Source organism: Notamacropus eugenii, chromosome 3, assembly GCF_028372415.1.
Source record: "Notamacropus eugenii isolate mMacEug1 chromosome 3, mMacEug1.pri_v2, whole genome shotgun sequence".
In the NCBI taxonomy this organism is placed as follows: domain Eukaryota; kingdom Metazoa; phylum Chordata; class Mammalia; order Diprotodontia; family Macropodidae; genus Notamacropus; species Notamacropus eugenii.
In genome coordinates this window covers 136962910-136988271 of record NC_092874.1, presented here as the reverse complement: position 1 = coordinate 136988271, position 25362 = coordinate 136962910, and the positions used below count along the sequence as shown (strand labels likewise).

Below are 25362 nucleotides of genomic sequence, written 5' to 3'. Positions count from 1 at the left end.
CCTATACATACACATACATAGATACACTTACATACATATATAATATATGTGATATACATGATAACTACATATATAAACATGCATGTAATATTTATATAGCATATATACACCGTTTTTGCTTTAAATGAATGTACTTTTGGGTGAGAAAAGGCACGAACTTTATTTCTTCTAACACTTGCCTTTTATCAAATTTTTGATCTTTTAGTGATTGTTACCCCACGGTTTTGAGTACACATTGATAGGAATAGCAGTGGAGGGATGCAGACCCCAGTTGAGAAGTTTCTGGTTTAAGAGCTGTTTCAAGTCCTGTCACTGAGAGCTTTAGAATCCAGAAGAATGCCAGGGCTGCTGAACAGCCAGAGTCAGTTTGCCTCCTGTTTCATAGATAACATGCAGGAGGCACTGGACGTCTTGGACTCCAGCCTCTAACAGGTTCACTCTTGATGTGGTCAGACAGACAGCTTTGGAGGGCTTAATCAGCTTTATTCTAGCCTAGTCTTCTCAAATGGTTGCTGGGAGAACCAGTTACTACAGCCTTCCCTAATCACCCCTCTCACAGGGGCTAACAAGAAAGGGAGTGGACACGACTACCCCTATGTCTCGAACGGGTCAATCTCAAGACAGGCACACTTGTGCACTCCTCCCCTAAGTCCTCTCAAGCCTCATTGGGAGCCAGTTGTCCCCCACTATGGGTATGGTTCCCTGTGGTTTTCCTCCTGGATTCCTCCATGGATTTCCCCAAACAATGACCAATGCCTACTTGCTTTTATAGGGCAATCAGACATTAGCCAACATTAAGACCCAAGTTAACTTTAGCCATAACATCATTCTGTGCAAGCATAGTAAATATCAATTATGTTACTCCCATATATGCAGCCTCAGTAAGACTGTCTGTCACTATGATTCTAAGAACTACTATCTAGGATCCTTGAGACGATTCGGGGAATTGTTATCTAACACCTGGAAACTAGACATTTCCATGACCATGGACCCTGAGAAACTAACTCTTAAGAAGGATAACACATTTATCTTTATATATATCCCTTTTCTTTCTCATATCTGTACTTAAGTAAAACAAATTTCTAATATCCACTAGGTTCCAGCTGTTCACTTCCCCTCCAACCACTTGAACTTCCTGTTTTCCAAGGTAGAACTTAAGTAACTTATTATTTCATACAGCAGTAGCCAGATAGTGATCAATCTGACCACTCACTGATAAGGGACTTTATGGTATTTTCTTGCTTTAAAAAAATATAGTTTTATTTTTATGTTGGTCATTGCTACATAGCCTCACCTCATCCCTAATTTAAATCTTCTGTTGTAATTAAAGAAAGCAGAAAAGTTGTGCAAAAACAAAGACTACAACAACCCTATCTATGTATTCAACATTTCACCCAAATGAGGAAGGAGAGAGTTGCACTATCTTCTTGTTGAAGATTAGTTATTTCAGTTACTCAGTCTCACCTCCTTTTGGTATTCTTTTCATTTGTATTACTGTCACCCTCCTCCGTATTTTTCCTCTGGTTTGGATTACTCTGTTTTTTGTGCAAATCTGGTTATTCTGAATTGTTTGCTCTAGAGCAGGCCTGCACAACTGTGCCCCCTGAATCCCCGCAGAGGATTTTGGGCAGCCCTCGACACATGGAGAGGATGCTTTTCCTGGGCTGCCTGAAGGCCTTTGGTGTGCTGCAAGTGGCCCATGGGCTCTAAGCTGTGCAGGCGTGCTAGAAGGTCCATGAGCTTGTATAGCACAGTGCCTTCATTTCTCGAACACAGAGCATAAAAAGAGTTGTTTAGAAATATTTGGGCACATGTGAAACCTTTCTGTCTTGTAGTATTTTCTGTCTTTCTGTATAGTCTGCGTGTCTATCCCCAATGTGTGTATATATGTGTGTGTGATATACATATGTAAAAATGTGAATATATGTGTGTAACTACCATTTATATAACACTTTAAGATTTGCAATATTTGGATTCTGTTAATTGGTTGTTTGTCAGGCCTTATTTTAGTGTCTTTTTTATGTTCAATTGGTTCTAAAATAAACAGTTTTTATTCAGTGTTACTCAGTATTACTCAGATCTACAATTCACTTTCTACTGGATAACATCACCTACCAAGGTGATATTACTGTTTAAATGGTATGGTATTCTTTCTCTTCCACTCCCTCCCCAGAAAAAATACTTTTTAAAAGCTATAAATGGAAAATTAATGGTAGATGAATTTTTTAAAATTTAGTTTTAAACTCTTGCATTAAAGGTATATTGTCTTGTTTTCTCTTGAACAGATGGGCTTAGGCCATGAGCAAGGATTTGGTGCTCCCTGCTTAAAATGCAAGGATAAATGTGAAGGATTCGAGCTACATTTCTGGAGGTAATGCTTTTTAAAAAAACTAAGCACTACATTAGAAAGTTCCTCTTTATGGCAGTAATTCCTTAGCATTTTTGTACGTGAGAGAGTGCCAAGTCGTCTGGCATGATTGCTAATGTGGATCTATCTTTCTTTATTCGGAGATGTGAATAAAATATAAAGCTTTCCTTTCCCCCTGTCATTATGTTGAAATGAGCTAATTAGACCACAAAACTATATTTTAAATAAGGATTTGATTTATTCATTTTCCTTTTAGATTGCCTTTAGGTCTAAAAAGTGGGATCTGATATTTTTTGAGTAGCGAATGAGTTTGTTTTATTAATCTGTGGGGATTACATCTTTATTTCAGTATTTTAGTCATATTCCACACCACAGTGCCCCAACTGCTATCTTTTCTGCAGTAACATCATTGATGGTATTATAATAAAAATATAGTAAAAATTTGGGGAAATCCAGTTGTAACCTCAGTGGAATTGTTAGTATGAGATGCAAACCAATTGATCAACAATAATATCCCGGGGCCTCTAGCCATCACAATGTTCCTACGATATGTAACTGAAAAGGTGATGGACTGAGTGTCAGGAGAACCGAGTTTAAAATTCTGGTTATGCCAGTTACTAGTTGTGTGATTATGAGCATGCCACTTTATATTCCTGACCCTCAGTTTTCTCATCTGTAAAACTGGGATGAAGATAATGATGTTCCCTGACTCTAAGGCTGTTTGAGAATACTTTATAAACCTTAAAGCCTTATATTAAGGCGAGCTAATTAATGATTAGCGTATTGAATGAGTGCCCGTGATGTGCCAGTTATTACTATGTTAGACACTTGGGACATAGACGGAAATGAAAACTTGCCTCTGCTTTCAAAAGGCTTACATTTTACTGGAGGGAGGGAGGGTAGTGAAACATGTACCCGGTAAAGATATACAAAGAAAATAAAGATAATTTTGATGGAAGAGGAGAAAGAGCACCAGAACTAGGGACAATTAGGAGAGGTCTCATGTTGAAGCTGGCATCTAACCTGAGGGGGGGACAAAGGCAGACATATGGAGGGAGAGCTTTGTGGACATGATGGGGACAGCCTTTCTAAAGGCATTTGAGGCTAGGGCTAGAACGCCAGGTTTGTCCAGAATGTAGACAATGTGATGGGAAGGGAGTCTGGAAGGGTGATCAGTTTATGAAAGGTATAAATGCCATACATGGGAGTTTGTAACATTCTTTTGGAAGTACTAGTGAGCCACTAAGGTTTCTCGAGCAGGGCAGTTGGCATGGGCAGACCTGTGCTTGAGAAAAACCTATTTTGGCAGTGGTGTAGAAAGAAGAGAGTGGACAGAGGGAGACCAGTTAGCAGGCTACTGTGGCAGCCTAGATGCAGGTGAAAATGGCTCACACTAGAATGGTGGCTTTCTGGGTGGAGAGATGGAGAGATGATGTAGAATCAACCTGATTTGGCAGCTGACTGGGTAGGTGGCAAGATAACTGGATAGAGAAGAGATTGTGAAGATCTAGAATGATCTGGGAGGACTTCTCATAAGAGTTAACACCTCAGCTGAGGTTTGAAAGAAACTAAGAATTCTAGGAGAAAGGGATGAGAAGAGAAGGGAGTACATTGCAGGCATGGTGAATAGCTTGTGTTGTATAGGCAATGCTAGGGATGGAGATGGAATGCTAGGTTTGGAGAATGAGTAGGATAGTTGAGCTGGCATGTAGTGTGTATATAAAAGGGGTGTAGTGTGAAATAAGTTAGGAAAGGCTGGTAGGAACCAAACTGCTGCTAGCTTTACATTTCATGTATGTGAGTGTTGTATTTTTATCGTAAAAAGAAGTAGGAGCCACTGAAGATTTTTGAGCAAGGGAGTGACTAACCTATGATGCTTCAGAAAGATTATTTTGGTAACTGTACAGAGACTGCATTATGGAAGTCCTGACCCTGGAAGCAGAGAGACCAATTTAGAGCCTATTACATTAGTCTAGGAGAGGCAATGAAGGACTGAGCTGGAGTGGTGGCCATGTGATTAGAGAGAAAGGGATAAATATCATAGATGTGGTAGAATTAGAATTGCTAAAACTGCATTGGTATGGTAGGGGGGAAGGAAGAGTAAAGCATGTTTCTAGGACTGCTAACCTGGGTGACTGGAAAGATGGTGGGATGGTGGTTTCTTCACCAGAAATGGGGATGTTTGAAAGGTTTAGGGGCTGGGGAAGGTTGGAAACTGTGTTTTGATTTTAAAGTGCCCATGGTGCATCCAGTTGAAGATGTCCATCAGGAAGTTGGGGAAGTGGCATTTAAGAGAAAGATTGGGCTGCCTTTTTACAGATAAGAGAATCATCCGCATAGAAATGGTCATTGAACATATCATATATAAGCTAATAAGATGAAAGGGTGTTGAAAGAAAGAATTGAAGGAGGTCCAGATCTGACCTTTGGAGGTTAACCTTTAGTTAAGGAATGGGAGATAGAAAACTGAGAGGAAAGAGCTGGAAAGAAGAGGTTAGAGAGAGCCACGTCCCAGACGCTAAGGGGGAGAACAGAATTTTATTAAATTTTTAGTGATTTTGCCAAATTTTTCCCAATTATATTTTAAATATGTAAATATTGCCAATTATATTTCAGTCTGGTTTGGACCTCACCTGGGAGGAGTACTTACAGCGTACAGACAGCTCACAAACTATAAAGACTGAGAAAAGGCCACTGGATTTAGCAAATAATATATAGTTGATAATCTTGGAGAGAGAACTTTTGGAGATATAGGGGTGGTGGGAAGTAGAACCTGCTAGTAGAGGTAGCAAAACTTTAGTTATAAAAAATTATAAAAAGTCAGAATGGGAGGGTTTGGCAGGGTGAGTGGAAAGGTTTTTGTTTAGTTTTTAAGAATTTCAGAGACGTGGGATTGTTTGTAGGCACAGGAAAGGAGTCAGTAGCTAAGACAGGTTGAAAATGAACAAGCCAGAGAAAATAATCAAAAATGGCAAGCTCCAGGAGGAGCTGGAAAGAGGATAATTTGGAGGGAACAAGTAGAAAGAAGAGAGAGCATCAATTCCTCAGAGACTGCAAAGGAGGAGAGAATGGGAGATGGTGGGGCTTTGAATCCTAGTATAAAGAAGAAGTGCTTATGACAAATGGTCTCACTTGCCTCAATAAAATACAAAAGATTACAATTAATCTTATTGTTTTACCTATTTGCATGCTTAATGAAATGGGTCATTTAAAAAAGATTAAATTGTGGTCATACTGTACATATTTCATGAGTGGTGGAAGGCAACCAGCTATATGTAGTAGCTGGGATTAGTGACTGTTGTTTCAGGCCACTGAAAGTTTTTTAGCAGGACATTTAACTGCTAAGGAAAAATATGAAACTTTATAGCAACCTCTGAAAAGGAAGAAAACTTTATTATGCAGTATGCTGGCATGAATCACATTCATTTATATAATGGTTAGACTCATCAAAGAATGATGTCCAGATTTTCCTGGGGAGCTCTTCTCAGTCGTACGTGGTCATCTGACAGTCTTAGTTGATTATTATAAAAAACACAATCTTCTAAGAGCACAGTGCTTCTCAAATTTAAAGATTCTCAGTAGTAACTCAGGGATAGAAACAGAGGCCACCAAGCCCTCCACTGAAGATCCCTCCAGGCCACATATTTACTTAGTTTTAAAATGCAATATTATCTGTGTTCCATTGTATTTTTGTTTATTTGTTAAATATTTCCCAGTTACGTTTTAATCTGATTCAGACAGGCCACGTGTGCTATCTCTGCCTCAAGAGTATTATTCTTAAGAAGTAGCTTATTCCAGATAAGAAGAGGGAAAGAAAAGAGAGTATTATCAGAATGCTTGAATGTGCTATTCACAGCATGAATATTATTTGAGAAGCATCACAGCATTCCATCTATTTTTTAGTAGCTAGCCTATGGGATACACATTTTCATCTCTGCCAACGTGTGAGCATTAATGTTTCTGTTTAAAACAAACACCTTCCAAGGGACTTTACTTCCTTATGTTCCCTTCCCAAGGAAGCCGTGTTTCTAGGATGCTTTCGAAAGGTAAAATCTGTAAATATGAAGTTGGATGTTGGGAGTACTTCAGTTTTTTAAGGTTGGTGGAACATTCCATGAGAGGAGATTTTGCTTGCTTTGTGAGAGGCTACACTGCCCTCTACTGGGCCTAAATGTTCTTGCCATCTCACAGTCCTGGGGTTCATATCCTTTCTGGTAGGCTATATAGATACCTCACCTCTGACCCAGACTAAGTGAGAAAGGTCTATGGAAAAAAAAAACGTTGGCTTCTCCAGGAAAGAAAGAAAAGGTTTGAGACTTCTGTTTTAGTAGTTTAATTCTGCATAATGAGAATTTTCAAACTGTCTCCCTACTCTGAAGAGATAAATGATTTGGGCACAGAACTTGGATTTAGATACTGAACTGATGTCAGATATAATATATTTAATACATGAGACCCTTGTCATTTTATTGATACTTTTTTTCCAGGTGAACTTGAATCTTCTGCCTTGCTTAGCTATGGAGATAGGGTGGAGATGGGATTTTCATAAGCCATACACACATGCATATGCTTAATATGTAAATATCTTTATATATCAATAATGTATATGATTGATAATCATAACAAAATAGGTAGCTGAATTAGTTTTACGTTGACTTGCCAATAGAATTGATAAGAAACTTCAAAGACCTAAGCTGGAGCTATTTTTGGCTTCTTCTCCTACCTTACAGCTTCACAAACTGGCTCACCTCAAATGGAATTACTAATTTAGCCTAAATCTTCCCTAACACATTGTGATTTTTCAAAGCTCAACAAGGGCAGATCTTTGATATGTAAAAAAGGATTGTTCAGTTCCATTCTATTATACAAAAACTAATGATTTCACCCAGATGTAACCTCAGAATTTATTAATAACCATAAAATACAACAAGCCTTAGACAAGCCCTCATATGTAGCAAGATTTTTTCTAAGGTCATTTGAGACAAGAATCCATCTATCTTCCTTCTGATGTGAGTCAGAGACAAGTTTCCCTCTGGTTCTGTCCTTTATAGTCTGGACTATCACAAAATGTGTAACTTATTCTCTTAACTTCTAGGACTAGAGATGGAGCTTGGGGCTCTTTTCGGGTGGTAACAGCCTCTTAGACCTATTTTTCCCTTTCTCTGTACCCTTCCCATACTCAACCTTGTAAAAAAAAAAAGTGTCACTACCAACTTACTGTAGACCATACATCTGGCTGGCAGCAAAATCACCTAAGCATGAAAGTATGATCTTACCCACACAACTGGGCAGTTTGAGGCACCCAGAAGAAACACAGAACTCAGCTTTGTCCTGCTCCAGTGATTCTTATTTAGAGATAGCTTAGTTTTGAGTACCTCTGCCCAGGCAGTCAAGAACAGATAGTTCCCAGCCCAGGGCCTTTTTCCCCTGAGTGTATTAGAGGTCTATTTTAACTTGCTAGTAGCAAGCTTTTAATCCCAGGTACAAGCTGAATTTTCTCTGAACACAAAGGAACAGTAAGTAGCTCATCTGGGCTTAATAGTGTTGGAACTTGGCAATTCAAAGGATATGATGTTTTATATATAATCTTAAATTGTTTTTCAGAGCAGCTGTTCAGATTGAAGCAGCTAGATGGCACAGTGGATAAGTGTGCTGAGCCTGGAGTTAAGAAGACCTGAGTTCAAATTCAGCCTCAGATACTTATTAGCTGTGTGACATTGAGCAAGTTACTTAACCTCTGTCTGCCTCAGCTTCCTCATTTATAAAAAGGGGATAATAATAGCTCCTACCTTCCATGGTTATTATGAGGATCCAATGAGATAGTAATTGTAAAGTGGAAAACACTCCCTTTTCTCCTCTGATACTACCAAAACTCTAGTTCAGGCCCCTCATTAATTATTGCAATAGCTTGCTTGTGGGTCTGTCTGTCTTAAGTCTCTTCCCACTCCAATTCATCCTCCATTCATCCACTAAAGTGATATGTTCCCCAAGTGCAAGTCTAATCCTGTCATTCCCCTACTCAACAAACTCCAGTAGTTTCCTGTTGCCTCTAGGAGCAAATACAGAATACTTTGGTTCAAAAGCCCTTTATAACCCAGGCCCCTCCTACCTTTCCAGTCTTCTTACACCTTGCTCCAGGACGAATACCCTTTAATCCAGTACCACTGGCCTCTTTTAACCCACTAACATTGGCGTCTTGACTGGTTTAACAATCTGCTCCATCTCTCTGTTCTGGCTGTCCCTGATCTGGAATGGTTTCCCGCCTCAGCTTTGCTACTGACCTCTCTGACTTGCTTTAAGTTCCAACTAAAATCCTATTTTCCACAGAAAGCCTTCCCTAACCCCTCTTAATTGTAGTGCCTTCTCTCTGTCAGTTATTTCCTAGGTGTCTTATACATAATTTTTGATTATATTTGTTTGCCCATTGTCTATTCTATTAGATTGTAAATTCCCTGAGAGTAGAGACCGACTTCTATCTTTTTTTGCATTTAGTATAGTGCCTTGTACACAGTAGGCACTTAATATTTATTGATGGATAAAACTTTAAAGGACTCTATATGCACATATTACTATGTCTGTCTTCATCTAATCCTCCAATATTGGGTATTATCAGTTCTTTATCATCTTTGATAATTTAATGGGTATGAGGTAAAAATCTCAAAGATGTTTTAATTTTCATTTCCTCATAAGTAATTTAGAGCCTTTCTTCAAACAGGCATTGAACATTGGCATTTCTTCTGATAAATGCATATGTGCTTTGACCCTTTATATGCTGTGGAATGGCTCATGGTCCTATATATTTGGGTCAGTTCTCTATAGCTATTTAAGACTTTTTTTCAGAGAGATTAATTGCCCCCACAGTTGACCCAGGGCAGCACTGACTGGAAAAAGAGTACTGGCTTTTGGAATAAGAGAATATAAATTCAAATTCTTCTCAAGTTAATTAACTACTTGTGTGACCTTAAAGCATGTCATTTAACATTTTGAGGTCTTTTTCTTAGTTGTAAAATTAGGGGATTGGACTAGATGGGTTCTGAGGTACCTACCAGCTCTAGATCGGTTGTGATATAATTGTTTCCTTTTTAGACTGCAGTGATTTGGGGCATGAAATTTAAGTAATCCAAATTGGTGATTTTGGCTTTTTTTCATCAGCTCTATGTCTTGCTTGGTTAAGAATTCTTTCCCAACCATTGATTGTAAAAGTACCACTTTCGTTTCTTCTCTTTTTCTAAAAATGCTATGACCTTTTACCTTTAGATGAAATATCTACTTGTAGGAGATTGTGGTGTATGTTATAAGATGGTACAAACTTTTCTGCTATAAGTGGAGGAATTGGAGTCAGGAAGATAGATTTGAATTTTCCTTTGACATTAGCTTGCTGTGGACTTGGGCAAATCACATAACTTTTCTAAGCCTCAGTTTCCTCATCTGCAAAATTGGGATAACAACACTTGTAATATTTACCCCACAGGCATTTCAGAAGGCTCAAAGGAGAGAATGACTTCAAACATTTTGTAAATGTTGGTGGCTGTGGTGGTGACTTGTTTCTCTTAATACTTATTCTCCACTCAGGCTTAACTTTGGCCTAACTCTTATAATACCTCTAAGTCCCTCAGTTTGAGTTCTCAGTTTGCATAGAACTTATTAGCATTCTGTTACCTACTTTTTTGCCTTTTCCTTGGATATCCCAGGGTTTTTGTTTTTTGCTTATGCTCTTTTGGTAAAGTTGAATCTCAGAGCCACCCCTCTGACCCCTTAGATGTAGCCTTTTACTCTTTTATTATCCCTTAACACTTAAACATAGTTAATAACTTTTATACAAAAAAAAAATTAAAGAGCAGGCAACATCCTTAGTTGAACACAGAAATGGAACATGCTCGCACAAAGGGTACTGGGCTCTTGTGATGTCAGTCAACCAGCAGGAAATGTATTTAGAGTAGTACTGTTTTCCAAATATAGTGAATGATACATATATTATTATGTATTATATATATATATATGTATTAACATGTATATATTATGTATCAGGTGATTGTTGTAGTACCATCTGAGCGGTGCTTTTGACCCTACTCTCATTGATGGGTTGCCACTCTAAAAGATAAGGAACACTGGCAGGAACCCACACAGATTATTGAACAATATCTACCAGAACTGATTTATACTAGTGAGTTGTACTTTGGAAATGCTACTTTGGCAGGCTACTTACATATTCCCCCAAAGTGGTGCCATTCCTTTAAACATAGAGGCTTCCTCTTTAGACATATTGTCCTTTTAGCCAATTTATTAATCACACTATCAAGAAGTTATCATTACTTTGTTTTGGTCTTATTCATCTTAAGTTCAATTTAAAAATAAAAAAAAATAACTCATTTCATATGTCAAATTTAATTCAAATGATCTGGCTATTTCTGAAGATCAAATTGACCTTCAAAGGCAAATTTGACATCAACAAGCAAAGTCAAAAGTATCGTGGTGTGGCAAACCATCCAGGTATTGGCAGCCCTCTTCTTTCCTCTCAGATCAAGAGCATGGTAAGTAGAGGAAAAGACTAAAACCTGAATCATCTGGTTATAAAATTGTAGAGGTAGAAAATCCCTTAGAGATGATCTAGTTTAAGTTCCTTATTGTATAGATAAGGCAAAGTCATTTACTCCAGGACCTAAAGCCCTGACTAGATTGTGGGTTTCCTAATTTGCTACATTCTTTCCATTAGTTTCTTTGGCTCCCTGTCATTTGATCTTCTCAGGAGTTCCCAGCCCAGAGTGGGCATCTGTGGATAGATTTTTCAGGACATACTAGGTAAATTTCCAAGCCACCTCTCTGAAATTTGCCAAAATAACCAATGGAGAAGGGGCAACAGCTGGAAGTAATGGTAGCCGCTCCCTTCTTCCTTACTTCTCATCCTATCTTCTAATGATTTGAAGGCTTTAGGGAAGTAAAAACCAGGTCTTCCATTAGGAAGCTATGCATTGTGGCAGGAAATGTGCCAGATCTGGAGAGAGCAGAGACCGATGCCTCTGAGGCTCACAAGTTGTAAGGTAATGAGTAAGTCCTTTATGAGTATAAGTCTCTGGGCCTCAGTTTCCTCATCTGTAAAATGGAGTTGAAAGTATTACCTATACTGACAACTTCATAGAACTGTTTGAAGGGTCAGTGAGTTAAGTGCTTAGTTTTATTATACATTTTAGTATTGTTGTCACCACCATTACTACCACTTCTCATTAAGAGACTTCACTGTCTCTTCTCTCTTTACCAGTACTATATCCTATCCCTTCAGTGATACAGAGAATTAAAAAGTAGCTTCCTGAAAATTGGGGGCGTCCGATGGATATCAGCCAACCAAGAGATATTTACTGAGGGCTGAGCACTTAAAAATAAATACTAAGCACAAAGGTCTAAGGGTATGTATTCTTACAAATACCCAAGTATAGTCATCTCATTTCAGCTATACTTAATGTGAAGTTCTTGGGATTATTAATACAACAGTAAAAAACAGCTCTCAATTATTAGGAGAAAAGTTGGGAATATAAAATATGCTTCTGTTCAAGCTGGTTTTGAGCAGACAGAACCCTGCTCATATAAAAATGGATTAATGCATGTGCCTCTGTCAGATTCAGTAGCAATAACAAAGCTTTCTATCCATATATGCACATACTTGTTTCCAAAGACCATCTCCTAACGATTTAAAATTATAGTTTGTAATCATGCCCTGGTCAGGTCTTTAAACCACTGTCACTGTTGGCAGCATTTCAAGGATCTCCTTTCTGCAAACTGAAGTTCCATGTACTTGTCTCAGAAAAGCTGCTGCAGAAGTTGTCTTTTTGATACTAACTGTAAAACAGGAGAGATGGAGGAATTACAACCAGGTGTTACAGTGGATCAAGTATTGGACTTCGAGTCAGGAAATCTTAAGTTCGAATGTTACCTCAGACACTAGCTTTGTGACCCTGACTAGCCCCTGCTCATCTCTCTGTTTCTCAGTTTCTTCATCTGTAAAATGGGGATTATAATAGCACATATATCACAAGATTGTTGTGAGGATCAAATGGGATGATTTATTTGTAAAGTCAAAACTTAAAGTGTTATTTGTTTTTCAGTGGTGTCTGTCTCTGTATGACCCCATTTGGGTTGTTTTTTTTGGTAAAGATCCTGGAGTGGTTTGCCATTTTCTTCTCCAGCTCATTTTACAGATGAGGAAACTGAGGCAAACAGGGTTAAGTGACTTGCCCAGGGTCACATAGCTAGTAAAAGTTATACTAGGCTGTATTTGAACTCATATCTTCCTGACTCTAGGCCTAGCACTCTATGCACTGCACCACCTAACTGTTATTTAGATATTAGCTGCCGTTGCTGCTGCTACTGCTGAATAGCACTATATCACCCCTCTCATTTTGGGCATTTACATAATACTCTATAAAGGTAAAGTCAGTGACATTGGATTTTATATATTTTGCTATGTACTTCTTACTGAACCACCAGAGTTGGAACATGAAAAGTATGAAGTTTACGTCTGCTCTGTGAACGTGTATTTGTTGTGAGGGGCAGCCTGGAACAGGAAATACAGGAAGGAAGTCTTGGGTTCCTTTCCTTCCTCTGACACATATAAACTGTGGGGTTGTGTGAAGGCATTTAACCTCTCATTGGCCTGGTAGCTTTCTAAAACTATTAAGTTAAAGATCAGTAAAACAAGGAAACATTTATTTAGTTAGATGCTATGTACTGAGGATTCAAAAGCAGAAGTGGAACAGACCCAGCCCTCAAGGAGCTTCTATTAAAAAGAGGGAAAATATATACAATACAGGTATGCATAAATATATATTGTTTAATATATAATATATATTACAAAGAGAGAATATATACATGTTAGTATGTGTTTTGCATACAGATAGGTTGATAGATAGATAGATAGATAGATAGATAGATAGATAGATAGATAGATAGATAGTATCATTGGAGGGGAAGGCCCTGGGGGACCAACAAGAGCCTCATTCAGAGGGCAGAACTGATGCTGAGTCTGGAAGGAAATCAGGGAGACCGTCTTGGACATGGAAGATAGATGGTACAGTCATGGAGTTTGGGGAAGAATAAGGAGGTTGTTATGAAAAGACTATAATCATTATGTAGGAAGGGGATTACTATTGTGTTAAGAAGGCTAGAAAGGCAAGATGAGGCCAGGTTATAAAGGATTTAACTGTAAAACAGATTTTAAAAGCTTTTCAAAGAGATTGAAAAGAGAAGTGGGGTCATCGAGTGTAGACAACTTTTTTCAGGGAATTTGAGAAAGGGAGAAAAGATATAGGATAATGTCTAAGAATTAGAATCTAGTGAGTTTTTTTTTTTTAAGAATGGGGGAGACTTGGGCATATTGACAAGGAAGGAAGCAATAGCTAGAGGAAGTATTGAAGATTGAGGAAAGAGGAGGGAGGCAAGCTCATTTGCTTGCTGGATCTAAGGTACGTGTAGAAGGCGGACTTTGTTGAGAACCATCTCTTCATCAGAGTCTAGATTTAAGAAAGGAAGGGTGGGTGATGTCAGTATGGGATCAAGGCAGGAAAAGAGCCCGTGGGGAATAGCCTGAAATTTATCATTAAGTATAAGGTGAGATTCTCAGCTGAGATTTTTAAGGCAGATTTAAGAAAGTTTAAGAAAGAAAGAGTGAAATGATGGAAAATAAGTTGTGGAAGAATAAAAAAGATTGCCTTGATACAGAGAAGACCTAATTGAGATTAAATAGCAGAAATCTGTAGTTGACCCAGGGAGCGTGGTTGGGAGACTTGTAGGTCAGTTCATAATATTTGAGTAGAGGAGAAGATGGATGGTGGGAGCAGCTGACTGTTGAGGTTGGCAGAGCGTGCCAACAAGAGGACAAAGGAAGCGAGGCATTCAGGCATAGAATGGATAAGATTGACCAGGTTCCCTAAGGGATTGAGATAATGAAAGGAAGAGAGAGAGTAGCCAGTGTAGGTCATGGAGTATTGGAATTTACTCTGTTGTTGGTTGTCGTCCAAATGATTTTCTTTTATAAAGACCTCAAAAATATTTTCAAGTATAAGGATAGAGATAATAACTAGTAGATAGGACCAGACCTATGATTTCACTGGTAAAGGGTAAATTCCTGGGTGAAGAAATTCTGTGAATGTGAATTCCCTTTGGTCTTAGACTAGAGGAAAGGTATCTTAATCCTGGCTGCAAAACTCCTTTGGTGCCTGAACCAGATTAAAATATAATTGAGAAATGTTTTTTAGAATAAATTAAAAATACAAAAACATAGGTACTTTTTATTTGCAGTTTTCTGAGTTTTTTATGTTGCTGTCAAGGATCCCTTTCTTGTGACTTGACCCAGCAAGTAAGTGTCAGAGGTAGGGCTTGACCTTGTCTCTCTGACTTTAAGGCCAGCTTTCTATCCATTGTGCAACATCGTTTTCTCAAATATAAAGCCTTTCATTGTGAATTTGAAAAGGTTAAAATTTAAAATAGAAGCATCTGTATCTCAGGTTTAAGAACTAGACTTTTCCCTTCTACTGCTTGGAGTATAATGTTAGTGCTAAAAAGGATTCATTCCAGTCATCCATCTAATCTTAAGAGCCTGGTTCTACTTGTAGTTTACCTTCTGACTACTACCAGTGGCCTGTGGGCTGTGGGCTGCTCTCCATTTTACCCACATTCTGAAAAGATCTATTACAAGTCTGACTCAAAGTCTTACAGTGCACATTCAGCCAAGGTTATACTGCTTTCTCTTTCACTGAGGTTTAAGAAAGGAAAGTGTGCCCATTGGCAGAACCTATAGATTAATTCATCTGTCGTTGATGATAAATTTTAAGTGACAGAGCCTTTTCCCTAAGGCATGGTGAATGCCTTATGTTATTGACTAAGGGCAGAAATGGAGGAGATGATTCTTGGTGAGGAGGTCATGTTCTGCCAGCTACTGTTCTTAGAAAGGCAGAAAGACAGAGGGTGAAACATTATGCACCTATGCATACCATCGGACCCTAAACCTTTTAGACCCCAAGTGAATTGTCTTCTGAGTTTCTTCCCTTCCCTACTCCTTTTGGCTCCAGATGCATTTTTGTGATTTCATTTCTACTTGGATATTCATTGTAATGAATTAACCTTGGCTCTTAGGAGCTAGGATTAGCCACACAGGATCTCTATGTACCTCTCTAAGGACGACCTGGACCAATGGACAGAATGGTGACACCTAGATGTAGGATCTGTTGGCAATGTCTGCTTCCTGGATAGAAATGTCTTTGACAAAATATTACATATTTAAAATTTTTTAAGCTTTAAAGCCTTTTTTACATCTCCTTTTCAGAGAAACATTCTTCTTCCATTAGGTCCAACAATAATGTATTTAAACAGTATCAAAAATCCCTTCCTGAGCATTTGCAAAAGACAGAATGAAATGTAGAGAAATCTCACAAAGACAACTTGCTCTTTTTTCCACTAGATGGGAGTGTAAGATAACAGCCAGAGCAAGAAATCTTTGAGAGCCAAACTGGCATGTTTGGAAACTAACTGCAAAGTGCAGAATTCAAACCAGCATTGTATGGATAATAAAAGTAGTTTGTACTCCCCTGGAGCCCTGAAGTTCTGGAATAACTGTTTCAGTATATATGCCTTGCTTTAAGGCAACACTCTGCACAAAAATGCAAACCTCTAAAATGGGAAGCTGGAGGCGTAGAGGCAAAGTAGCATCAGAAGCTGTGAATGAAAGCCACTGGACCTCTCTGGGGTTTTCCTTTATGCAAAAGAGGGACTAATCATTCATGCTGTAACTAAGATCATAAGGTTGTCTACTATCATGAGATTCACATGAAATTGTCAAAAGTTTTTTTTTTATTTCTGTAAAGTGCTACGTAGATATTCGTTATTATGGAGCTATGTAGAATCATTTGTATAGCTCTCTAAAATGTGATTTTTATATACACACTTCAGAATAGCAGCATTTCTCGTAAGTTAACTGAAACGCATCAGTATCAGTGACCCTAAGCTAAATCTGAAATCTTTAACTACCAAACTGATATTCCTACAGGTATGAGGTCTGACCAAATCACTCTGTTGAGAAACTTCAGTGGCTTACAGCTGCTTCTAGGATAAAGTGTAGATTCTTCTTTTTGACATTTTAAAGCTCTTTAAAGCAGGGGTTCTTCACCTGGAGACCTGGGTCAGATTTCAGGGGATCCATGAACTTTCTTTATTTTCACTAACCTTTCACTGAAATTTAACATTTCCTTAAGTTCTTTTTTTCTGAAAATGGGCCCATCCAACAATTTCAGCAAACCTCCATAGGGTCTGTGACACAAAAAAGGTTATGAACTCTAAAGTCTGTCTCCAATTTATCTTTCCAGACTTTGCATAGCATTGTTCTTTAGACATTATATTCCATCTATCAACTTGGAAGGTACTTAGTGAGGACACTTGGATTTTATAGATGAGGAAACTGAGGCCCAGACAGGTGATATGACTGGCTCTGTTTCACATAGGAGGGAGGCAGTATCACAGAGGGTTGGTTCAAATCCCACCTCTAACACTTATTCCTTGTATGACCTTGGGTTTAACTATTCTCTTTTACACAAAGGAAAACTTCAGAGACATCCAGTGGTTTGCCTTCACATCTTCTGATTCTAGTTTCCCACTAGGCCTCCAGCTCCTTATTTTAGAGGTTTGCATTTTTGTATAGAGTATTGCCTTAAAGCCAGGTGTATATATTTAACTGCCCTCATTTTCTTCCTTAGTCATTCAGTAAATGTTTAAGGCCCTACTATGTACCAGGTGTGGACATACAGCTAGGTGATGAAGTAGGTAGGAGTGCTAGGCCTGGAGTCAGGAAGACTTATCTTTCTGAGTTAAAATCTGGCCTCAGGCACTTAGTGGCTGGGTGACCCTGGATGAGTCACTTAACCCTGTGTGCCTCAGTTTCCTTATCTGTAAAATGAGCTGGAGAAGGAAATGGCAAAACCGCGCCAGTATCTTTACCAAGAAAACCTCAAATGGGGTCCGTGAAGAGTCAGGCACTGAAAGCAACTGAACTTGCAACATGTGCCGGGTACTCTGCTAAGCACTGGGTTTACAAAAAGAGGCAAAAAATAGTCCCTATGCTCAAGGAGTTAATGCTTGAAAGAGGTAAACAAGCAATAAATGTGTACAAACAAGTTATGTACAGGATAAAAAGAAAATAATTAACCAAGGGTTAATTAAGTATCTCCATACTTAAATGGAGAGGGATTGAAAAAGGATTCCTATAGAAGCTGGGATTTTAGTTGGGACTTAAAGGAAGCCAGGAGACAGAGATGAGGAGAGAGAGCATTCCAGTAATGGGGACAGGCAGAGAAAACACCTGGAGCTAAGAGATAGAGTATCTTATTTGTGGGACAACCAGTGAGCCAGTGCCACTGGATCAAAGAGTACATGATGAGGGGAGTAAAGAGGTAGCAAGGGGATTAGGGTAAAAGGGCTTTGAATACTAAATGGATTTTGTATTTCATCCTGGAAGTGATAAGGAACCACTAGAGTTTATTGAGTATAAGGGTGATAGAGTCAGACTCATGCTTTAGGAAAATCACTTTGGTGGCTGAAAGGATGATGAATTCGACTGGGGAGAGACTTAAGGCAGATAGACCCACCAGCAGCAAGGCTGTTAGAATAATCCAGGTTGGGGTTGATGCACCAGTAGTGGCAGTGTCTGAGGAGAGAAGGGACTGTGTTCTAGAGATGGAAGATGAGGGGACCGGACTAGATGGTTTCTGCAGTGCCTTCCTACTCTACATCTGTGATCCCATGACTACTTCTGTCATGCCTTTTCCTCTTTATGCTTTGTCTCTCTTCACTTAACATAGGTGTGGGCTGCCCCCAAAAAAGTAGAATGATAAGACAGTAATAAACCTCTTTGTGCAACCTACAGTTAATGTTAATTGTTACTAGGTAAACTGTACAAGTAGCCACCATACTCTGATTGTGTAAACCAAACAGATTTACATTATGTACTCCTAGCCAAGATATCTGCCGACTTTTCCATGGTTTCAGGTTCATGACTCATTCTCAGATGGATCTTCTGGCTCCCTTACTTACCTCTTCAGGAAGTGGTCATAATTTTCTTCTTCTAGTTCTCCCCTCTCCCTTTCCACACATATACACATGTAATTGGAAGTAGTACTAAATTTGGAGCCAGAGTGCCTGTATTAAAAGCTTTGCTCTGCTGCTTGCTATCTCTGTGACTTTTAGACAGGTCACTCAAACTCTTCAGCTCTCAGTTTCCTTATATATAAACTAGAGATTGGGTAGAAATTCTTTCTAAGGTTCTTGTAGTTTTCAGTCTTAATTTGGTATTTTATCCTTGAGATATTAGGGAGCCGGCCATTGACAATTTATGAGCAGGGGAGAAACACAGTCATCCTTGTGTCTTAGGAAGATTGTTTTGTGAGAACGAAGTAGAAAGGGGGAAAAACTAGAAGCAGAGGAGCCTGCTTTAGTAAAGCAGATGGGAAGCAGGAAGGACCTGAACCTAAGGTAATGAGTGAAAAGAGAATGATGACCAACCTGATCACAAGAGGTGTGTGGAGGTAGAATCAACAAGAACTAGCGATTCGTTGTATATGTACTATGAAATGGAATGGGTCAAAGACGTCTGAAGTTGCAAACCTGCATGGTGGTTTCTCTAGCAGAAATAGGGAAGTTTGGGGGAGGAGCAGCTTTAGGAGGAAAGATAATGAGTTCCATTTTGGATATGTTGGTATGACTTAAAAAAAAGAATGTAGAATCTTAATATTTTCATTTTAAAGGACAGACTATGAAGAAATGTCTTTATGCATTTCAAAATAGCTTATATTGCTAAACTTCAGAGCCATTCTTCAGATGCTTTCCTTTTACCCTTTCCTGTTACTACTTTTCACCAGAGACCCAAGAGAATGTTCGTTTCTCTCCTACTTATTGGACTGGGAAGACCTCCTCCTTTGAATGAGACACAGCTAATATTTTAAAAACCCTACTTAGAGAAATAAGCTCATAAAAAAAGGAGAAGTTTCTTAAATATACAAAGCTAGAGAAAAGATTAGTTAGTTAGCACTGTTTGACCCCATCTAGGCCCAATCTCAGAATACCTCTTATTCACCTTGACACGACCCATATGTATTTCCCAGTGGTCTCACCTTGCTTTTTCTTTCCTCCCTTAGATGAAACATAGCCTTTTCATCACTCACTTAATGTAGCCGCATAACCAAAGTCCATTTTACATGATGCCTGATGGCAGTTCTGTTTTAAGTTCTTTTCACTTCTATACCATGGGATAATATTAATATGCACACCTCGTAGTGTCATTTTGAGACTGAAATGGTATCGTGGGTATGCACAGAGTGTATACACATAGTTCATTGTGCACACCTATGAATGAGAGTGTATAAAATGCTTTGCAATTTTAAATGTTTATAGATATGTATGGTTGGGTTGTTTGGTTCAGAGTGTTTCTTCAGATTGCTTGATCTTTTGATTTCATAACTCATTTTCTAATGCTACCAATTCCCAGATTCTGCTTCTGAAATAACCTCTGAGCCTATTTACAAAGCTGGGATAAATGAGAGTCCATCTTTCCATCTCTGTTCTCAGGTAGAGCCACCTTACTCTCATTAGACATATCTGGAGTGTTGTGATCAGTTCTGGGTACCACATTTTAAGAACACTGTTGAATGAGGAGATAGTCAGAAGAAGGCAACCAGTATGGTGAAAGAGCATTGAGGATGTGTCCTATCTGTTGAAAGAATTGAATATGCTTATGCTTACCCTGAGGAAGAAAAGACAGTGAGGGCATGATAGGTATCTTCAAGTATGTGAAAGGCTACCATGGGGAAGAGGGATAGATTTGTTCATAATATTTGGCGGGAGGCAGAAGCAGGAGCAACTGGAAGTTTCAGAAACTTCAATATAAGTTTGATATCAGAATAAACTTAAAAGTAATTAGAGCTGCCCAAAAGTGAAATGGGCTACCTTGAGACAGAACAGCTTTCTGCTTCTTGGAGTTCTTCAAGCAGAGGCTGAAAGACCAATTGTTGGGTGTTGTATAATAGGGATTCCTTTTGGATTGGGCTTGCACTAGATGGCCACACTGGGCCTTTTCAACTCTCATATTCTGAGTCTTTTGTTGACTCATTCCAAGGTTGTTCTTTGTCTTCTCTATTCCAACCCCCCACCCCCACCCCAAACAAGTACATAGTCCTCATTTTTTTCTAGTAGTCGTAGTTTAAGTACGTATTGACAAGTGGTTATTTCCATAGAAGGGATATTTCAGTAAAAGGGAATTCAGTGAAGGACTTCTTTAGTCAAGCTGGAAAGTGTGATGCGGGAAGAAGACCCTTGAGGACCCTTGCTATAAGAGGAATATAACCTCTAGATTGTAGCCAATTACTTGGATCTTTCCAGGGGCTAAGAGGTCTTGTATTTGGAAGTATTAAGAAAGGCCGTTTGGTGATTGACTTCTGCTGAATGTGATTTATATGCAGAATGGTCTTATTGTAAAGTTTATTTGTGTCTTTGAATTAAAGGCCTGAGGGACCACAATGTGTATAGGAAAAGGAGAGTACCATTGGAGAAGAAGTAGGGAAAGACTGAGAATGCAGGGCTTAGTATTTGGAAGACAAATCTCCCTTTTTGCCCTTACATGGTGGCAGAAGAGTGTTAACCTGAAAACAGAGAAAGCAATGGTTTTGGCTAGGATATTTTGTTTAGGAATAGGGGGAGGGGAAGAACACATTATTCAGAATATATTTCATAATAAGGAGTCTGCTATTAAATGAATCATACAATGTGTTCTTTATGCCTCATGAAAGACAGCAAAAAGTTAAGTTTCCACGGAAGTTATTAATTGATGAAGTCAGTGGGAATAAGTCAGATAATAAGAAAGTCAGCAGACTGCAGATGGATTCAACCAATCAGGAGACAGACAATGGCCTTCAGAAAGTCACAAAATTTTTTTATAAGAAGATCCAGGCCTGAAACCGGCCTGAACCAGTCAGGGAATATGACTGGGAATAACCTGGAGAAAGCTTGCTTAGTGAACCTCATGTATATAAGCAGACACACCCTGCATAAAATTATCCCTCCATTTTCTGATCATGGGTACTATGTTAAAGCATGTTTGGGAGGGGGATCACACCAGGGGTAGCTATGTGATGGGCATGTAGAGAAGATGGTGACCTAATGAAGAAAGGACCAATCTGTCTCCTGGTGGGGAGGATAAAACAGTATAAAGCCAATCTCGATTCTATATCCAATTCTTCCTTCTCCTGAAAAGAGGGTGAGGGTCTGCTTTGGCCAAAGTGTTCAGTTCCTGCTGAACTCTGCTGTAATAAATTTTCCTTGATGCCTTTTAGTGTCAAGTGTGTTTCTAAGAGCCTCTATTCTGTGTATATGTATTTGTTAGAAACAAAAACAGGGCTATCCCACACTACTTAATATTGCCTACTTTCTTCCAAAATTTTATAGGAAAATATGCCGCAACTGCAAATGTGGCCAAGAGGAGCATGATGTTTTCATGAGCAATGAGGAGGATCGAAAAGTGGGAAAACTTTTTGAAGATACCAAATATACTACCTTGATTGCAAAGCTGAAGTCAGATGGGATTCCCATGTATAAACGCAATGTTATGATCTTGACCAATCCTGTGCCTGCCAAGAAGAATGTCTCCATCAACACTGTTACCTACGAATGGGCTCCCCCTGTCCAGAATCAAGCATTGGTAAGTAAAAAGAAAGGGGTGTGTGTGTGTGTGTGTGTGTGTGTGTAAGAAAAGTGGGAGGGAGAAAAACGGAGGAAGAGAGAGAGGAGAAGAGATGAGATCTCTATATATGGAGAGTGTAAGGGACCTTGTTCATAACTGATTTTTTATGGGTTGGGGTTTTCTTTTTTGACCTTTTTGACCAAATTGTAAGGAAACTGATATCAGTCACTGTTCTTATGTGCTTTTTCACATTTTCATTCTTATCATTAGTAGCCTAAAGTCCTTAGGTCTGTTATCTTATAAAGTCTTTTAGGAAATTCCATTGCTGGAACTCATAATTCTTTCTATGTGTTTCAACTATGCTCTGTGTGAATAAGTTAGGGAATATTTCAGGCATTTCTGAGTCAGTATTTTTAATTCCTTGTGCATACATTCTGCTTTTATTAATAGGGAGAGAAGAGTGTATACTTCGTGTATGCTTTATTATCAAGCTTACAAATCTTGAACCTTTCCCGTTTATTAAAAGGCCATAAAAGATAACTTCTTTAATTGTAAATGCCACTGATGCTGAGGAAAGCATCCAATGGAGCCTTTCTATTACTGTATAAGGCCAAAAAAGTGAGTGTACTGTTCATACCGTGCTCCAGTTTTCTTAGAACTACAGCCAAATTGGACATCTTGAGAAGTCTTTTAGGAGAGTTTCTTTGCTGAGAAATTTAGAACAGATTGAAGGCAGCTTTGTGAAAACATCATGAATTAATGTCATTTGTATGTGTGTGACAATGAAAATAAAATGCAAGAAAAAACATTTATACTTCACAGTTCTTTAATATTTGTGTTGCCTTATAATAACTGCTTTTGTATGTAATGTAAAAGAAAATGTTACATGGACTCACTTTAAAACTGATCACGAAGTCAGAAATAAATAGGCTGAACTTTGAAAAGAAGATCTATTTAGCTTAAAACTTTATAGACTTCAGTCTACAATAGTCAATACCATTCTCAAAGTTTCCTTTTTTAAAAAAATCCTTGGATTTATTTATATTGGGAGCCTTTATTGTTCTTTTAGATAAAAACGAAAGCTTGCCGAAGTGAAACGGAAAACTTGGCTCTAATGTTTTGCTTTAGTGTTGAATTCTCTTACGGCCCTGGTTCTTTATGTTTAACTCTAGGCTCGGCGATATATGCAGCTGCTTCCAAGGGACAAACAACCTGTGGCTGGCTCCGAGGGGGCCCAGTATCGGAAGAAGCAATTAGCTAAGCAACTCCCTGCTCATGATCAGGATCCTTCCAAGTGTCATGAGTTGACTCCCAGTGAGGTGAAGCAGATGGAACAGTTTGTGAAGAAATACAAGAACGAGGCTCTGGGTGTTGGAGATGTCAAACTTCCCAGTGAGATGGAGATAAAAGCTTTTGACAGAGGTCCACCTGATGGTGGGCACAGAGGCACTACTGCTTCAGTGGGAGCCATGGTGGAGGATAAATCAGCAGATCAAAAAGAGGACTATGTGAGTATCCAACGGATAGATTGGTCCCTGTTATTCTGAGACCATGAGGTGCATCTTTATTTTAACTCAGTTTCCCTATGACCACTTATTTTTCTACTTCCTCCTACTTCTCCAAGAGAACCATGAGCAAGGGAAACCTAAAGGAACCAAAATTGAATTCAATCAACTAACTTAAGTGAGAAGTGACTTTGAAATTATATTGTTATGGGCTTCCCCGCTTACACTAAAAGATTAAGAGATTAATGGAACGACAATAGTGAACCTAACCTCTTAGCTTTTTTTTCTAAATATAATTTTTAATTATAGAAATATTCAATTATAGAAAAATATAGAAAATAGATATTATAATGGTATTATAATAGAAATTATAATGGTATTCATCCACCACCAAAATGTCTATATACTAGTTTGTATTTTGGTTCAGTTGCTTTTTTTAACTGTGAAAGTTAGACAGAAACTTGAGCATTTCCATTTATACTGATATCAACTACATATAGTAATAATGATTACATGTTTATGTGTTATACCCATGCCTGCCACTAGAGGCAGCATAGTTTAGTGTAGATAGAACTGGCCTTGAAATCAGAAAAGTAGGGAGTTCAGGTCCTGACTCAGATTTTAAAAGAAGCTGAGTTGTTTGGCTAGCCTGGAGAAGAAAAAGCTAAGACTACTTAATGACTTCAGTGTTTTTGTTTTCTAAAGGAGTATCTATCTGATCAGTCTGTGTCTGTGCCTACAGATGACTGAACAAGAACTTAATATGAGAGTTTTGGAATGGGCTATGAGATAAGAGTGGCTGCAGCTATGGATCCAAGAAGATGTTTAAGAAAAAATGGAAGCCATTGATATTGGCCTGTTTTTTAAATTAATTGTTTCTTTTTAAAAAAATTGTTTCTAGACCATTTGATGTCTTTAATTCCCTCCAACTCAGATTTTTTTTTTTCGGGGAGGGGCACAAGGAACGGAAGTCATGCAGGTACATTAGAAGTATAAAGCAGGTGTCAAACTCAGGTAGAAATGGGGCCGTTAATATCTGTCTATAAGGATCCCAGCAGATTGCATATTAACTTAGTTTTAAAATGTGAAATTATTATGTTTTACTGTATTTTTGTTTATTTCCTTAACTATTTCCCAATTACATTTTAATTTTGTTCTGTAGCACTCAGAAGTGTTGTGGGCTGCCTGTGGCCATGTCTTTGAGACCTCTGGTAGAGAAGATAGAATTCTAGGCCTAGCATCAAGAAAATCAGAGTGTGAATCCTTTCCACCCACCCCCAAGTCACTTAACTTCTCTGTGCCTCAGTTTTCCTTGCCTGTAAAATGAGAGTGTTAGACTTCATGGCCTCTAAACTTCCCTTCTAGCCCTAAGTCTGTAATCCTAGGATAATTAGGATTTCTTCCTGTAACTTTATTCAGCATAATAACTCAGTTCTTAAAAAACAACTATGAAGTATGAATCATTTCCTTTATCTGGAAAAACAAAGGATTGGGGTGGGGGGGCAGTTCCTGAATCATTGTTCATGTTTAGTTGAATTGACCTAAAAAAAATGAAATATGAAAAATAGTTTATAATGAAATTCTTTTAACATGCTCCTAATAATGTGAGGAACCTTGACAATATCGACAAACCCTCCAGGAAACAATATTATTTATTTCACTTCATACCAATGACCTCTTAGTTTTATGTAACTTTCCTTTGAAAGGGTTCAGAGTGTTTTCAGAAATGCCATCTGATTTTTTTCCTCACAAAATTGCAATGACAGAGAGGGAAGAAATGGAGAA

General features: G+C 38.5%; 1 protein-coding gene across 8 annotated transcripts in view; it reads left to right on the top strand.

The window, feature by feature from the left end:
- TES (testin LIM domain protein) overlaps positions 1 to 25362 on the top strand; it is a 101508-nt gene that overhangs the window by 63216 nt on the left and 12930 nt on the right. For 7 of the 8 annotated variants that reach the window (XM_072652976.1, XM_072652973.1, XM_072652974.1 and 4 more), the window contains 3 exons: positions 2286 to 2371; positions 21838 to 22090; positions 23245 to 23580. In XM_072652976.1, the coding sequence (XP_072509077.1) occupies positions 2286 to 2371; positions 21838 to 22090; positions 23245 to 23580 (675 nt within the window). The remainder of the gene's footprint in view (positions 1 to 2285; positions 2372 to 21837; positions 22091 to 23244; positions 23581 to 25362) is intronic. The other variant, XM_072652978.1, reaches the window with a different exon arrangement.